The sequence below is a fragment of the Argiope bruennichi genome, chromosome 9 (assembly GCF_947563725.1).
Source record: "Argiope bruennichi chromosome 9, qqArgBrue1.1, whole genome shotgun sequence".
Taxonomy (NCBI): domain Eukaryota; kingdom Metazoa; phylum Arthropoda; class Arachnida; order Araneae; family Araneidae; genus Argiope; species Argiope bruennichi.
The window spans coordinates 76,241,177-76,259,936 of NC_079159.1; the positions used below are offsets into that span (position 1 = coordinate 76,241,177).

Genomic DNA, 18,760 nt, shown 5'->3' on the forward strand with positions numbered 1-18,760 from the left:
AATAATATTCTCGTCTCTACGGCGTTTTTAGTTAAATGTTTTCAAATGGAAATGTTGTTAAGTGATAAACTTGATAAAGTAAAAAATCTGTGCTCAGTCTTTGCAAGTTCTAATATATACCATTTGTATTCTAGGAAAAGGAGAAATACCGCACACACTTATTATAAAAATTTTATTAAAAATAATCTCTTACATAACATTGAACATACAATCGGTTTTTCATCACCGTTATTACAAACTATGTACAAAATATACAGTATGGAATGAAGTTGAAGCATAATGAAACAATTTTTGAATTTGTATATGTATAAATGAATTTGTTGTGAAAATACATGTGCATATAGAATTATGATAGTGCTATATCTCAAAACTCCAAAATCGAATTAACTTGGGTTACCAGGAACATACAGCATAAAATAGTATGGACTTATCTATTGATTTTAGATGCAAGATGTGGTCTTAATTAAATTAATCTGTTTAATTCTTATGATATCAAAACAATGCAATAAGCCAACAATTCAACAACTACGAGTATTTGTATCAGTCGATGATATCCATTAAAGAAATCTGTTTGCTTTCTTCGACATAGATTGTTTTGAAGCCATGTTCTGGGTATGACTCATAATGCACTACCTAAGTTCTAAGTTATTTTGTTCAGTTGTATCCCAGTAGGTTATTTCCGTGATGAAATCTTCTTTTATTTTATTTGCAAATGGTTTTGAAACCACATTCTGGGTATGACTCGTAATGCATTACCTATATTCAAGTTATTTAGCTCTTTTGTATTCATGTTGATTCTTTCTGTGAAGGATTCTTCCTTTTTAGGCATAAATGGTTTTGAAGCCATGTTCTGAGAATGACTCATAAAGCGCCTCTGCATTACGAGTTATTCAATTCAATTATACATTTTGGTCGATTATTTTTGAGAAAGGATCTTCTTTCTCAGGCATAGGTGGTCTTGAAACCGTGTTCTGGATGTGACTCGTAATGCACCACCTGCAACTTGCCCATAGGATCCACGTAGCTGTAAGATCCTTTGACCAGTCCATCTGGACCTCGCTCCTCGTATCTGGCCATTGGATTTTCAGGATCTCCGGTATTGTAGCCAAACTTATAGGCATGGGGGCCAGTTGTACCCTAAAACAGGTAAGAAAAACAGAGGATTATCAAACTGTAAGAGGAAAATATTCAGAAAAAATGAATTTAAAAATGTTCAATTACAAAAATTTGCAGCCAGCAAACATAATTTCATACTTTATTCGCCCTATTTAGACCAAGGGAATCAATAAGTCCCATCTGTCAGGAAATATGTTCCATCTGTGCTTTTTTTAGTAATCGAATTACATCCATGTAAATGTACAGATCAACAAATGATGGACCTATTGATGAATATGGCGGAAAATTTAATGTGCCCACGGTTTAGATATTAAAACTATGTATGATTTTATATATATTTAACTCGTTTATTTACTCCCAATTGTACAAGTAGGTTTTTATTTGAATGAATTTCGTTCAAAATTTAATACAAATTACGAAAAGACCCATATCAAATGCAACCATATGTGCAAAATCCATACACCATATTTTCAGACTAGAAAAGTCTGAAATGTGGATATTTGTCAAGATCCTGATTTCGAATTTTTCGACAGTTAAAATACTTTCTCTTTGTACACTTCGAATACGAAAAAGCAAAAAAAAAAAGTTAAAATCTTGATACCACGGTAAAATTGGCACTACTGAATGATTTGAAGGAAAAAAGGCATAAAACTTTTTTTTAAAGGAATGTTTTACGACAGTTAATGAAAACTTTGATAAATAAATATATTTAAATTTATTTTCTTAGCATTTACAACTTGCTCTTTAGCAAAAAAAGTGTATGCATTCTGCGAAGTTTTGTTCTCGTATTATCCATGTAATTCTTAGTAGGATGACATTTAAAGCTGCACTTTGTAAATGTGGTTATTTTAGTTGATTTTATTGACTACATGATATTTTATTTTAGATAAATCGATTGAGACATACTGTATCTTCAATCGACAGGTTAAATTTTTCTAAAAAATGCTTATAGAATTATATCCGAGAGGAAAATTACCGAATATATTTTGTAAATTTAATTTTCAAATAAAAGAAAAAAGTTTGAAAAACTTCTGAATCATCAAAGTTAACCAATAAATTGTAAAACTTAAAAATTCAGTTATAATAGTTCAGTTGAAAACAATTGAAACTGCTAAAGAAGTATTTTGTCACATTTTCATTAAATTTTAATCGATTACATAAAAAGTTTTAGTTTCTACGTTTATTTTATCTTTAGTTTAATCAGTATTTAGTTTCAGATGCTTAGATTTTAATTGTCTTGGAATAGGTTATTAGAAATGTAAAACTTCGGGCGAGTTTGTAAATGACTCATCTAGCTCAAAGGGAGTGGAAATTGTGTGTTGGGGGGGATTGAAATTTTCATTTTGCTATAACTTTCTTAATATTGAAGATAGAAAAATAAATCCAATTATAAAAATTAGCGCCTCATTAAGATGAACAACTTTTGTTCCTGATGTTTTTCGATAGCTGCAATGTTTTAGAAGTTAGGGGCAACGTTTTTCAAGCCCTAATTTTGACTATTTCTGACATTAACAGTTTATGTTGTTTGTAACTTAGATGTAAAGGAATGCCAAGAGGGATATTTTTTACTTCATTTCAAGGAATTTCATAAACTATCGTGTTTCTTTATAATAACTTCATGCTAATTAGAGAAAGGGCTTTTTATATTCAAATGCAAGCTTTAGATTGGAAAGTAATACATTTAAAAATCGTTTTAAATAATATATATATATAATAGCATTCTTGTGGCATTTGTAAATGAATGAATCTAGTTAATACCTTAAGAATAAAAAAGAAAAGAAAGATTTTTAAAAAGATGCGTTTTTCAAATCATATAAAAAGAAATCGTTTCTTATTTTTCTCTCGAACTTACTGGAGCGTAAACCCGATGATCTCTAAAAAAAGAAGGAGTTGAAACACAAATCTATACGAAAATAAATTGTGCTCGGTTTCCAGTACACTTGATTACTCTCGCGTTTACATTTTATGAAGAGCTGTGAAAGAGAGTGAAGGTTAACTCGATTTTGTTTTTCTCACATTATAAACCGTGACCACGAACACGGTTGTTTGTGCCTGTCGGAATCAAGAGTTTTTGTTAAGTCTTCATTTTTGCCAATTCAGACGAAATGTGAATAAACTTAGAAGAATTTATTATTATTTTGTATGATATGAGGCAGTCAAACAGAGATAAATCTGAAAAGAACTGACGAATTTTTTTCATATAAATACTTTCCTTCTTCCTGCACTGAAAGTAACAGGAATTCGTCTGCCATATTTTAGAATTTTCATTGTTTTTTTAATCGTTTTGAATGTGTTTTTTTCGATCTTTTAGAATTTTGAATACCTTTTCGTTGATTTTTTTTTGTATACTTATATTTAATTATATTCGCTTCTGGTTTGCAAAGATGAAATTTTGCAATCATTGTTCCATTCATTTCTTAATACACTCGAGTTTAAAACTTTTGCACATTTGTGCATTCTTGATGACAATATACTATTTAAATATTTTTAAAATTTCATTAATTAAATAAAATTTTGATTTCACAAACTTTTCAGAGAATATTTGTAGAAAAAAAAATGATTTGAAGATCTCACAATATTTATAATAATGAGCTTTCGATTAAAACATAAAAAGCAAAAAGTAATAAAAGATTTTATGTTATCTGCTTTCAGAGAAAAAATAAATGATTCCCTCGTGAACAATAAAGCAATAAAGCAATTTCAAACTGGATTTCATTATTTTGATCTATGGTCAGATGTCCAGAACACCTGAACGGGCAACCTTCTTTCCTAATATACATGTCATGATCGAAAAGAGGCTTGATACCAATTATTTAACACGCATCAGATCTAAAACTTTGAAGGAGGGTTGTTTTAATTCAGTCTCAAACGCTGTGTCCCTTTATTCCAATATCGAGACTTCTAATTAGATCGCCATATCAAGGAAATTTACAAAATAGTCGTTCATGACTGTTTGGAAGTATTAATTAGAAAATGAATTGCAAATATCGTTGCTTAACAAATTAATGTGCCTATTTCAATAACAAACAGGAGAAGTTGAATTTTTCTCTATCTCCTCTGTTTGGATAATTTTTTTCTCACTGTGAGCATGTTATTATACATGATATACGAATGTGAAAAAAACTCGCCTGACACATTATTGATTGAAATAATAATTATTATTTTTCTTTGTATAATTCAGAGATTTCAAACAACTGAAGTTTCTTGCTAATCAATTATATTTTTTAAGGAAACCCTTTATAAATATTTAGAAAGATAGAAGAATATTGATTTTGGAATTAATTACAAATGAAAATATTTCTTTCGGTTAGCTAGATGTAAAAGGCAAATTCCTTTAAATTTAAGTTACTATCTGGCTACATAAATTGTTGATGTTAGAAATAGTCAAAATTAAGGCCTGAAAATTACTTTTCTGCTCCGAACTTCTAAGATTTTGCAGTAATAGAAAAACTTTAAATATAAAAGCTGTGGGTATTGATGAGGCGCTAATTTTCCTAATTGTATTTATTTTTCTATCTTCAATATTAAGAAACTTATAGAGAAAGGAAAATTTCAACCCCCTCCCACCACCATCATTCCAACTTCCTTTGAGATAGATGGGCTATTTACGCACTTGTCAGAGATTTTTACATTTCTAACAACTTATTCCAAGTCAGTTAAAATCCAAACAAATTTAATTATTATGTTCACAAGATAACACGGGCAAAGCGTTATACTCATATAAGCTTATTTAATTATTACTATACTCAATTAAGCTTATTAATTCCGTTTTATTCTCTCCCGGGAGACAGGCATGATTATTTACAAGCAGAGACGCGGACAAGACACGTCTGCCACAGCGCGGTACAAAGAAGAAGTAAGGAAGGGAAGGGCGAAAAAACGATCATTAGTCTTATACAACATGGGATTTCCAGCCACGTGGCGATTGAATACACGTGTTGCTCTTTGACAAGGGCAACGGAGGGATCATTTTCACTTAATACGTAGAATACTGATTGCGCAGCAATTTTTACACAGCTTCAGTTGAATTAAAAGTGGAATGAGATCAGGAAATAAGAGAATATTTTAGAATGACTTTTACATGGGCTTTTTATTGTCATCACAGTTACTAAATTTGGTTGTTAATCGAAGCAATTGCAAATATCTTTTTAAAAAATTTAACCATAAGATGTGACCAGCAAAACCTTGTATAAGCATCTAATTAGATTTTGAATAACAAAGGAGCTTTCGGGATTCTTTTGTTTCAGAATAATTGTTAAAAAGTTCGAAAATGAAATCAAAACAGGAATTAGAATAAAAATGTAGTAACAATGCTAACAAATATAGAAAAGAGAAAGAAGTTTACAATAAAAATTTCCTTACCTGCTCATGGAACTGCTCTCTGACAGGTTTACCATAACCAGTGGCAGCAAGATAATGTTTATTTTCATCAGAGAAATGTTTTGGTTGTCTCTTTTCTTTATCCCAGGATTTGGTTGTTATCAAAGGTTTTCCACGGAAATCCTCTTCTTCATCATCGTCATCGAAGGGTGCTCTGGCTTGCGATTCTGAGAACTTCCTTGGGGGATACTTTTTTGGAAGCTCTCGCTCCAGTTTTAAAGGTCTGGAAGAAATTGAACTTGATGTACTCTTCGAATTTTGCTTGCTGAAGGTCGATATTGATGGAACATCTCTTCCATTCGATTTAACGGGTACAGATGATCTTGGGTACGTCTTTCTTGAAGGTTTGGGTATCGGTTTGCTGTGTGGTTCATGATAAGGTGCTCTAGTAAAGGTTTCTGCAGAATAAGCAGGGTCAACCAAAGGTCGTTCAGGTTCATCTACTACATGTCGAGGAACATAGTCGCCGTTGTATTCATCGTAAGGTTTGGATGGCGGCAAAGGTTTTGATCTATATTCTGGTCTAGAATCTTCAGGATATCGACGTTTAGGGTAATATAAATCATAATCGGATAGACGAGCGCGTCTACTTCGTCCTGCTGGTCTGGATCGGGGTTGGTCGAAGTTTGGATCTGACGCCCCAGCCATCAAGTCTTCTGGAAAAGGCTGGCTTACTTTTCTTGATCTGGGGAAGGTGTTCATTGACTTCTTTGATAATTCTCCGAAGTATTCTTCTCGTTTGTGGTACCTATCCATTTTGGGTGGTGAGTAAAGGGCATCGTTTTCCGGTGGGGGTTTCTCAAAGAGGGAGGAGAATGTGTGAGTCTCATACCCTGAAGTTTCTTCCCTGGAATCGTAATCTCTGGGATATTCCGATTGCGAATTCGAATAATCATCTCGATGTCGAGTTTCTGCAGGTAGGTAATCCTCTCTAGTTGCTTCATCATGACGAGATGTCTCATCTTTCGAAAAATATTCTTCCGAATCTAGTCCAGCTCTGCCGGATAAACGTAAAAGATCAAGGTATTCCATCGGATAGAACCCATGAACACATTGGGCAATCAAAAGGAGAAGTGCCTGAAAGCAAATCGATGAAAACGTTATTTACAGTCTTTTACAAGAAATCTTTTACACTGTCTTACAATAATTTAAAATTACATTGATGCTCATGCGCTTAAAAGAAATTATCTGAAATAAAGTAGTGTAAAATGAGATAGATACATTTAATTGCGAATTTACATGAAAAATTTATTGCAATTAAATTAATTTATTACATAATTATGCATATTTGTATCCTTGGTTCCACATGAGAGAAGCCCTGCTATAGGAAAGAAACTTCCGGTATGTGATTGATTTTCACTTCCTATATAGGTAAATTAAGGCGAGTTACCTCTACTTTCAAGACAGAACTTTCCTACAGAAGGAGTTGCACTTACGGCTCTAGATGGCTGTAACTTCCGTCCCCCATGCTGTTATTTCCATTATTCAAGAACTCCGAATACTCGTTGGCAAAGTAGTGGTAACTTCTTTGTGATTAGGGATACTGGAATCCTTATCATTTTAATTCATTAGCATGCATTTTCAGGTGTATTTAGAATTTTTAGAATTACCTGAAAAATCTTCTTCTTCTTTTTTTTTTTTTTTCGTAACCATTTATTTCTAATAGTAAACTTTTAATAAACAATTTTCAGATGCAAGCGCATGATTTTAGGTAATTAATTTTAATTAAAATTTAGTAAGAAATTGTATTTAATAATTTTTTCGTACATACGACATATACTTACATAGGTTTTTGATTAATTGTGATTAAAAAATAAACTATGTGGTCTCGCATACTTTCAATACAGATGTTAAGGGATAATATAAGAAACAGGGATATACAGCAAAGCCGTGAGCTCTACGGATACCCAGATATTTAATCTTGAAGTTCCGCACGTTGATCTTTCAGTTGATAGTTCGTAGTTCAATAAATAAAACCAAATACGCACATTTTGGACTATTTTTCGATCAAGAAATTAAAATTAAAATTTGATACAGAATTATGCAAGGAATATAAATAATTTTAATAAAAAGATTACATACAAAATTGCATTTACCTAAGGCGTTGGTTTTTGAGTTATTGTAATTAAATGCCAGCAAATCTATTTACAGATTTTGAAATTCTGTATCAAATCTTTTACGTTTGGCTTTTTACGTTCTGTAATTACTACATCCATGTTCAAGTGAGCAAACTTACATGACATGTTTTCCTGTAAATAGGTCTCGCTCGAAATTCCATTGAAATTCCATTCCAAATTGTATCCATCAAGCTTAACTTTGCTTTAAGCTATCGTTTTCACAAATAGAGAGACATAATTCCAAAGAAATATCTTTTTTAGTCTCAGAGAGATTTGAATGTGAGTATTTATCAAAATCTCAAGTTTGAATATATATATATATATATATATATATATATATATATATATATATATATATATATATATATATATTGACGATTACAATACTTTCTCATTCTATATTTCGTATACGAAAAAAATAAAAATGATTCATTTTAGGGTTAGTTAAAACATAAACAATTCATTTGTTTTAAAGCCATGTATTCTAACTATATTAATTTTAATTTAAAATATTTACCATACATTTACAGTGTTATGAGGCATGCTTATACGAAAGTCATTTTATTAACTATGGTAATCTAATGACACTTAATGCATGGACTTTATAGATCGCTGTTTAATCAAACTGATCTCTGTTTAAATTTCTTCGCTTCTCTTACCGTGCTAGAAGTTTCAGGCCTGTTTCTAATCTCTGGTTCGTTATCGACATTGTTAATATAAATGGACAGATGTGTAATTATTGTTATGCAAAGCTAGACATTAATTTTCACAAATGAATGAATTTAAATGGGGGCTTTTAAGTTAAGCTGCTATCATGAAGCGTGTTTTGATTAGAGCTTAGTTGGATGGATATTACTGTGGTCAAGTAATTTTCGGAATTGAAGAGGAAGGTTGCACAATATAGTTGATTCCAAAGTTTGTATTTCGTGTATTAATTATCCAGAAAAATATATAGGCGTTGAAATCAGCAAATTAATAAAGTTCTTACTGTTTGTGAATTCTAAATAAGTAAATGCATGAATTTAGAATTGTATTGAGGTATCTATAGTGATGGATATTATTATTATTACAAGAATTAGGAATTTTTGTTGTTGTAGAAAAATAACAATATTTATTTCTAAAATCTTCATTCATTTTTTTCCAGAAATTTGCCAATTTTTAAAAACTATTGATTTCTGAATGTTTAACAATAGATTTCATTATTGCTGTGAAACTTAAACTTTTTTCATTGTTTAATCAAATATTAAAGAAAGTGATTACGTTAAAAAGTCGATTTTTTTTGCGTAATTATGGATATTTTAATTTAATATTCGAACAAGTTTCTCTATAAAACCGTTAGAAATTTGTTCCTAAGCCTGTTCTTTTGAGGTGTTACAATGATTTGTATATTTACATTTACATACGTCTTAATGTTATTTTGCATCTTTAGATGCCATTTCTTCAAATTCTAATCTTTGATAGAATTTTCTTCTCATAAATTAAAATCTAAGCGCATATTTTTTGTTCAAATTTGGTATAATAATTCATTAATATGTTCTGTAGTAAAGAATAGTTTAGTTATATTAATGTCCCGTTGTAAAGCAACACTAGGGCTAATTTGGGACGGACCTCGTCATTTTGAACCGTGGCCAGATGACGAGGACGACACCTCAGCTGGCACCCTTTTCTCCACATTAGCGGGAGGACGTTTGGCATGACGGATTTAACGTGCAACAGACCCCCTTACACGACGTTTCTTCGGTGGAATCGGGTCTCGAACCTGAAACCCTATGGCTCAGAAGCCGAGACCTTATCACCAGACCAGCGAGGCCTCCTGAAGTAGAGAATAAATAATCTGTTCCTTAAAAAATATTTTAGTTATTTTCGTGGTTCACAATATGAAAAAAAAATGAAATTTCGTGTTATTTATCATTTGACTACCAAAATTTAGAAATAATGTTTATTTTTTTAATTTAGGAACTAGATTATATATTTCTTAAGCTATCTTCAAAATGTTAAACAAATTATTTTATAAACCTCTAAACAAAAAGATTTTTATTTTATACCTCTTTTTAGCCAAAAAAACATCCTTTTTAACAGTTTTAAAAAATGCAACTTAACTGATATATTTTGGTTTCTTAGATGTTGTTTTCGATCTTTTTAATGCAGATATTCAAAAGTCTAATTGTTTTCAACCGTTTTAAAAAAATTCAACCCGAACATAGTCGCATACCTTACTTTCTGTGAGTTTCTCCCACTGCTCAAAACAAAACTAAGAAAGCAATATGCCGTTTTATAGATGTGTAGTTTATTTGAAGAAAAACAAATTGTAATCACAGTATCATGAAGAAATATAGATGAACTGGATATTTATATTTTTAATAACACTAATGATGTCATAAGACTAAACTCTATTATATAAATAATAAACACAACAAATATTAGTCTATTAATCTAACCTAAATAAAGAATGTTAACCCCTTCACATACAGTGACATGTCTGACAAGCGCATCGAATTACTGAATTTTTGGTTTTAAGTCTGCAATTAAGTGACATAATTAAGTTGCTAAAAATTCCAAAATAACTTAGAAACGCTTCAATATCTCAAATGCACCCTTATATTATTATAAAAATCAAAATAACATACAAGTACAAAATAGGTTGTGTCATCTAATTAGGATTTTAAATAATTTCGTATGTGAAGGGGTAAATAAAACTGAAGATTACTGTGTATTAGTAATTTGGAATATTAACAGAAAACTATAGAAACAAAATTAATAAAAGTTTGTACTATGATATATGACAAATATAGATATTATTAGTGAACTTTATTGGTTTTAATTATGTAAATTTAATGTTTTAGAAAATTATCTTTTTTTAACCGAATCAGTTTTTATAAACAAGTGAAAGAAATTTATGTATCAACAGCTTTTTCAAGTGCAACGGCTAATATTTACTCACTTTCTTATGACAGACAAATAAGTTAACACAAGTCAATAAATGGACCTTTGTTAAACATAGGTGGTTTTAATTTTATAATTAATTGTTATCAAATAGAATTTAAATTATACTAACGAAACACAAATAGAAAGGAACTTACATACGTAAAAAAAAATAGGATTTTCGACCAGGAAAATTTTTTTAGATATTTCCGATAGAAGGAAAATATTAGGTTTAAAAAATAAATTAAATTATTTCCATTCATATAAAGTAATTAAACTCTAAAATTTTCAGAAACTTGATTTTCTCTGAATTTAACAAAATTAAATAACCATAAACAGATTCTTATATTGAGGCAACAGACAATCTTCTAAAAAATTTATATCTACACGATTTTTCGAAAAACTATTGTAATATAGAGGTATTAATAAGAGAGTTTATATATATATATATATTAACAGAATTTCTTGACTGCAAATATTTAGGCTTCTTGATTCATTCCTTTGTTTTTCTCTCCATAGATTTTATTTTAATTCAATAGATGGCGCTGTTACTTTCAATTTACATCGTCTGATGACGCTTTGCTTTGATCAAGCAATGTGGGCGTTTCAGTCTTACACGCGGGAAATATCAAAGTGCTAGTTTCACCTAGGTAAGACAAGTCTTCTCCTTTTAGTTTTTACATAAGTCTTTTTAGAGCTCAATTAATTTTAACTTGTATATTTAGTTTCAATTCCTAAATTTTGGGTTTTTTTATTAAATGAAAAGTTTGGTTTTTAATTCTTGATTGATGTTTTATCTTGTTATGTTCATATTGATGTTTATATTACTTAAATATGTTTATAATGTTGTGAGCATCTTGATTTTTGTTTTAAATCTCTTGATTGATGTTTATATTTCTAAAATACAGATACTTTATCTTTTCTGTATTTATTTCTAATTTTTCCAAATGTTCAATTTTTGATGCTTGATTTTTTTTTTTTTCTTTTATTATTGTTTAAATTTAGTTATCGTTTAGTTTGTGTAAAATTAGTTAGATCTTCGGGTCTTAATATTTTTGAGTCGAAAGCCAGGCCTCTAACAGAAAAATCCTTGTTTTGAAGGCAATAGTCTTCAAATCGGGTTCATTTCTTTTATATATATATTTTCATTTATATTCCAATTTATTGATTCACCGTAATCATCAGTCTTATTCAATATTCTTATGCTTTAGATAATTTCATTTGTACTTTAGATTTAGCAGCATTGATGCATTCTGAATGCAATGTCTTTTAATTAAATAATTGGTTTTTTTTTTTCTTATAAGATATTTTTGATAAATTTCTTTCTTTAAGTTTGATATTATCCTTATTGCTTTCTTCTATTCTATTAAATTAAAAAGATTTTAATTTCTGTCACAATTTAATGCTTAAAATATTCTCTTAGAAGAATCAATATTAAGTTATCCAGGAAAGATTTAAATAAAATAACACAACCAATATGTCTGCAAACAGCTGGTTACTGATATCGGCTGGATTTAAATAATGTACAGAATGTAATGTACATCTCTAAATTATAAATATAACTTATACCTGTTATCTTAACTATGTTCAATTTATCCAATACTACAACTTCGCTTGTATACGGCATGCTACAAAATATCGGTCACGTTCCCATATTGAAAATAAAAACATAAAAATCGTACAAATTATAAATACAATTGAAAGAAAGAGGTCAAAGAATCAATTAGAATTGACAGTGAAGAATAAGATGAATCTGTAAAACCAGCCATCGGTCAAAACAGCGATATTAAAGAAGATAAAGAGCACTAAACTTCTTAGTTGTTAAACAATTGTTAAAGAAATTATAGGAGAGCTGTCTGGTTTTTCAATGGATATTTGTAGAAATGAAGAAAGAAATAAACAGATTATGAAAAACATAGAAGAAGTTCTGCGCTGTTGACAGCGCAGCATTTAAAGGGTTAAATCAATTATTGACCTAGACAAATATCCATTTTTAAAATTTTCTTGAATGAGAAGTAAACAAAAATAATGTATTGTAATCATCAAACTCGAGATTGGACGGATCTCCACGTTTAACACATTCTTGGATTCGAAAAACTCATTTGTGAAATAGTCTACTTATCTATCTGCGAACCTGTGGACTAAACGGATGAAATCTGATATATAATCTTAACTCCAAATTTGAAAAATTCTACGAAATTTTGAATAAAATTCATTCAGAATGTCAAATGTCTATCCAGTTATCTGAATACAAGTTAACATGATAGCTATAAAACGCAGAGGTATATGTAGATAGGTAAAATTTTATTCTCAAATTTAACGTTTAAACCATAGATTCGAATTAAATTTTGAGCTGTATTTTCCAAGTTGTTGATCGTCCGTTAGAGTATACTTCCGTATGTACACAAATACAATAATTTTGAGCTGTATTTTCCAAGTTGTTGATCACTCTTTAAAGTATACTTCCGTATGTATACAAATGCGATAATTTACTGCTTTGGTAACTGAAATTTGATACGCGATTTTAACATTTTTAGATTTTTATTTAATTTTGAATCAAACCTATCCAATGGTTTACCATCTGCTGGTCTGTTTATTTGCGTGCATTTAAACACAACTCCAAATGAAAAAAGTTCAATTAGTGTACTATGAAGCCCAAAATTCTCATGTGTGAGATTTTAAAAATAAAAATCTGAGCACTGTTGGTATTCATAGCCTTGGCCAAGATCCCCAAGATTTTGGTAAGGGGGGGGGGGTAATACCTTTATTACGAAGTATACGAGAAATTTTCGGGGGAACCAATGCCGCAGGTTAGAAAAATGTTATCATGTAACCATTTATTAATATTGAATAAAGGTACTTTTAATTAATGTTTTTCTTTGTAATATTTCAATTAATATTTTTCATTCCCTTTAAATTGCAATAATTTTCTTTCAGATGAAAAAATTTTAATTGGTCGAAATCGCATTATTTCAAGATAACAAAAATCGCTTGTATTTCGTATAAGAAAAAGGAAAATGAAATGGTTCCCAGCTGGGCCGCGGTGTCCAGGTGGTAAGATTGAATGTTCGAAGCTTTGTGTTTCGAAGTTCGAATCTCGATTCCACTGATTCGTTGTGTATGTGGACTTGATGCGCATTAAATCGGACTTCGTGAACCAGATGTCCTCCCGTTGGTATGGTGCGGAAATTTGGAGAGGAAGTGCCAGCATAGATACCTTCCTCGTTATATAATTGGGGTTTAAATTCATACGAAATCCACCCCAAAATAGCTCTCGTGTTGCTCCCGAAAGGGATATTAATATTACTGAACTAAAATTATTATGGTTTCTAAAACAGCAAGCCACTGCACATTTCCACGTATTACATCTGCATACGATAACTAGTATTATTTGATGGATTTCACCCTGCTATAAGTTGTAAGGAAAAATCTTCATTTCCCCATAACTTCATACTATTAAAGATAGGAAGATAGTTGAAATGAGTTAATTCATCCAATTATTATAAAATTTTATAATAGTTTCCTGATAGATAAAATTGTTTAGAAGTAGAAAAGTATTTTTCAAGCCTCTTAATTTTGACTACTTTGTAACACCGATTCCTTAATGGAAAAAGGACATTTTTTACATTCTCTTTCGTTTTCGTTCATTAATTTCAACCTTTAGAAAATTAGAGGAAAATGGCAGAGGCGATAAAAAAAAATTTCTACAGCTAAAAAAAAAACACTGTTTTAGTCTCCTACTTGTTCAAAGAAATTGTTTTCCATGCTACGAACCACTGGATCTGAAACTATCGAATTTAGCAAGTAGCTACTTTTTGAAATGTAGGTTCTTACCAAGAAAAGTTAATTCAAAACAATATTTTAATTGGACTTCTTGAATAAATAAAACAAATTTGTTTTGATTAATTAAAAATAATTGGAAATTTAACATTTTCCTGAAAAACTTTCTTATACCATTTTAAAATTTTAAAAAATGAGCTTTACAGCAATATTAATTTTATTTCTATAAAAAATTAGTTTTGATAAAATTTTAAATGTGTTTTTAAGTATATTTTAGAGCTAAATTTCATAATTTGATTTACTAGATTTAGAATATTTACGTTTTGGCAATACTAAACTAATTTTTTAAGTGCTTGTTATCACTGCTGCATAATTAGAAGCAGAATTTTTAATGAGAAGCCTGATATATTATCAAGATATAATGTTTAGAAATAGAGATTCGAATCTCTGTTGCTTTTTTTTCTAATACTTTAAATCCAATGTTTTTAATAATTTATGTCGAAAAATATACTTTGACATGTATTAAATTTTCCCTTAGTTGCAAATTAATGATAGGAATTTCTTTCAAATTTCGTTTTTCCTTTTAAGCCTTTAGAATAGATAAGGTGGCCATAAAATAATTTTCTACATGGAAGCTTCTACAAATAAAGCTAATGAATGGAGATGAGATCTAATCTCATATGTAGACCGTGAAAAGCAAGTAAAAATGAATCTCGGGTGAAAAAAGCATTAAAAGCCGCCGAAGCAATATTTGTACTAAGCACACTAAGATTTTGTTCAGCACACTAAGAATGATACATATGACCCGAAAGATCTTGATGTTGATTAGTTTCTAGGAGTAAAATGTAAGACTTTATATTTTTTGTTTGAATAGCAATAGAATTTTGTTTAATATATTTTCCGTTTGCTCATTATAATTATTGATCTGACAACGAGAGAATCCCACCACTCTTTGTTAACTTATGTGAATAAATTATTTTTGTAAAATTCATCTCCCATATCTTCCACAATGCAAGCATTAAATTTAGGTTTCAGTTCCTTACTTTTAGCTGTAGATGGCTTCAAACCGGGAAAATTTGGAAGTTTCAGTTTCTCAAGTATAAAATTTTAAAACGATTTTTTAATGTTAACCACTTAAAATTCAAAAATTTATTTAATTGAATGCAAAATTCAACATAAATCAGGAGAATAAGTATTGGAAATTGCTATGATGTTGATTCCCAAATGCAGATGTTTGGAAATTACTAATATAATGATTTTCTCAAAACAAAACGAACCTAATTCTTATAAATAATAATAATTTCTGTCTTTAATAAATTTTAAAAAAATATTCTCCGAAATTCACTTCGGTATAAGAAAAAAGATCATACAATATTGTACAATTACTTTTAATATCGTAGAATATTACCATATTGAATCCTCTTCATGGTATGCCGTATTGTAATATTAATATTTTGTCAATATTTATAATACAATATAGTAAAATGTAAAACTCTCTTGTAATAATAAAAGAACTTAAGTGCCTTTTTGTGAGTTGGCTGTCTACAGTATAGTAATTTTGATCTACAGTTACTAAATTAGTTGCATATATACTTGGATGGAGAAGAATATGCATATCAGAACAATTTTTTAGGAAATTTTAATAAGAATATTAAGTTACTAAAAATTGAGATTTTGGTGTTTTTTTCCAGATAATTCCAGAAATACTATATATAAATTTGGCATTTATTTTAAAATTTTTAAAAAATTGCCTTTTTAATTATATCAATTTAGCTGTCGTACAAATTTTTCCACGTAATTGGCAATTCTTTCAGATTTGCATAAATTTTAATACTATATTTCATTGTTGCAATGAAATTCAAGCGTTTGTATCCTTTTACTCGTGTCATTTCATTCATTGATTTCATTGTTATCAGGTATTTAATCATATGATTTTCTTTCTTTGGAAATCTAAGAAAGAAAGATTCTGTTTATTATCTTCCCAGTTTACGTAAGAAAATAAAATTAAAATCTCACGAAAGGCAACATCCCTTTTAAATATGGATTACCCGGACAGTTACGATTTTAATGGAGCTGCAATATCATGGGACTTCCGTCCATTAGAGAAGTTAACAAAAGCAATAAGAATAGACACAATATCATGGGACTTCCCTCTATTATAGCATGACACGCAAAACCGTGAAAGTAATCGTTATTTTAAAATGGAAGAGTATATGGGACAAACAAACTCATAATACTTTATATGAAATTCGTCCTTCAGTAAAGATTCTTAAAATATTATTACGTACATCAAAAAAAAATCAATTATATTAAATCGACTTAGAACTGGACACACCAAATTGAAGCACAAATATTTGTTCGACTCAGAACCCCCCCCCCCCCATATGTTCACATTGTCATGGCCATTTATCTGTGAAGCATACACTTGTGGAATATCCCTCTTTCAACCAATTTAAAAGAAACTGTTTTGGTAAGAACAATGTAACTTTAAAACACTTGTTGGATTGGAACCTCAACTAAAATAATTTTTTCTCTTAAGGTGTACGTACATACTTGAAGATTTTTTTTTTTAATTTTAACTTTAAAAATCCAGTTTTTTTACAGTAGGTTATAAATATATGTTTAAACTCATTTCAGTGAGAAAAACCCATATTACACTAATTATTAATTAATTAAATAATATTTAATGAGCTAATTATCCTATTTTTTGAAACATGATATCTTAAATTCTAATTTGTACAGACACGCAATTCTAGTTCGAAAATATGCCTAATATTAATCTTCATGTTGTCTGCCTCAAACAATTTATAAAAATGTATAGTTTTTTTTAAACAATTTTTTCATCAACGATAAATAGAAAAAAACGAGATTTTTTCTGTCATTTTAACTTTTAAAAAGCTATTAAAAATTTATTTCTATAAATATGACTTTGATTGAGGCACAAAACATTTGCTATTTCATACAGATTATTTTGATATATAAATAACTGTATTTGGTTCATTTCTTGTTGAGTTATGATTGTTTGAATGAAGCAACATAGTAGAAAAATATCATTCTTCATAAAATGAGTTTTAAAAACACCTTAACTAGAGTTTTTAATGAAAGCACCTCAAGAAAAATAATTATAACTCGAGAAATATTTCGAATATTGACAACATTTTGGTATCGTTAGAAAGCTAAAGAATCAGAGAATATTATTTAGCAATAAAAAAAAAGATTCGATATTTTGAACGATTTTCGAAGTTTCAAATGTGTACATACACCTTAAGAGATATTAGAATTGAAAAGCATATATGAATATTTTTAAATTTTAATTTCATTTTTTCAAGATGAATCTTTGAACAAATCTTGTGTTTGACGCAGCATGGTCAAAAATGGCGTTTGCGCCTTAAAACCAAGCCAAACTTCCCTCTATCAGAAAAGTTTACAAACGCAGGTGTAAGGTTATTAAAATATCATGGTTTCAAATGCATCTTGCCAATAGATCCTTAACAATACTTTAAGTGAATCATGAACAATTTATGCATAACAGATTTAAATTGAACATCATCAATATCGCAGTGTATCAGCTGGTTGCCAAAGACAGCTAGTATTGCATAATTTATAATATCGTCACTAATAGAAATATTAAACAAAAAAGTTTTCACTTGAAAACCATTCAACAATGATTTTCAAGTTATCTAATTTCAAATAACTTTTTTCTCTATGAATTATGATAATTCAATATTCAATATGCTTTCACCACAAGTGGTCCCCATTGATAAGTCGATTCCCGAGCCGATCCACTAGAGCGGAGAATGAAAATAGAAAGGACTCACCAGCAGTTTTTGGAATCCCATTATGTGCACAACCGAGTGTATCGACGTCTGCTGCAAAAAGAAGCTACTGATTGAAAAAACGTTCCTCTTTAAAGGCCTGCAGTCGGTGGCATCTCTGGCCTGGAATCGAGGCCAGCAGCTCGATCAGCCAACTGGAGATGGGAGGCGGATGAGGAAAATTCGTACGAAAACACTTTTTCCACACTTTTTTTAAGGGAAATGTAAACATTCCCGCTTCTTGTTCCATGTGTATAACAAAGTAAATGAAAATAAAGGGAACTGCCCTCAGACATAATGGTTTAATTTGTATTTTTAAGTGACGTTGCAGTTTAGAGACACAAACTTCATGGCAAGAATATACCAATTTTGAGAATGCATGAAAATAAATTTCTTTTTTAATTTAATCCATTTCATTGAATATTTATAAAATGATAATGCTTTTATAGTAGAATTTAATTTCCGAATTTTGCTGGCATTTTTCTATTATTTGGCTTAAATCAAATGAGGCAAAAATCTGGCTTAAGGTGCAGTAAGACCTTTATCAGCTAAAGCAGACCTCGAATTTTATTTAAATGTTAGATAGAAAACGTAAGAAAAATTCTTAAATTTAATAGATTTTTTTCCACA

General features: G+C 29.7%; 1 protein-coding gene across 1 annotated transcript; it reads right to left on the reverse strand.

The window, feature by feature from the left end:
* Positions 1–274: 274 nt before the first annotated feature.
* Positions 275–18,285, reverse strand: LOC129984721 (uncharacterized). Its single transcript, XM_056094664.1, has 3 exons — positions 18,134–18,285; positions 5,479–6,573; positions 275–1,137 (listed from the first exon to the last, which is right to left on the reverse strand). Exons 1-3 carry the CDS (start codon positions 18,152–18,154, stop codon positions 943–945), a joined length of 1,311 nt encoding a protein of 436 aa, XP_055950639.1. The 5' UTR covers positions 18,155–18,285; the 3' UTR covers positions 275–942.
* Between the last annotated feature and the right edge of the window lie 475 nt (positions 18,286–18,760).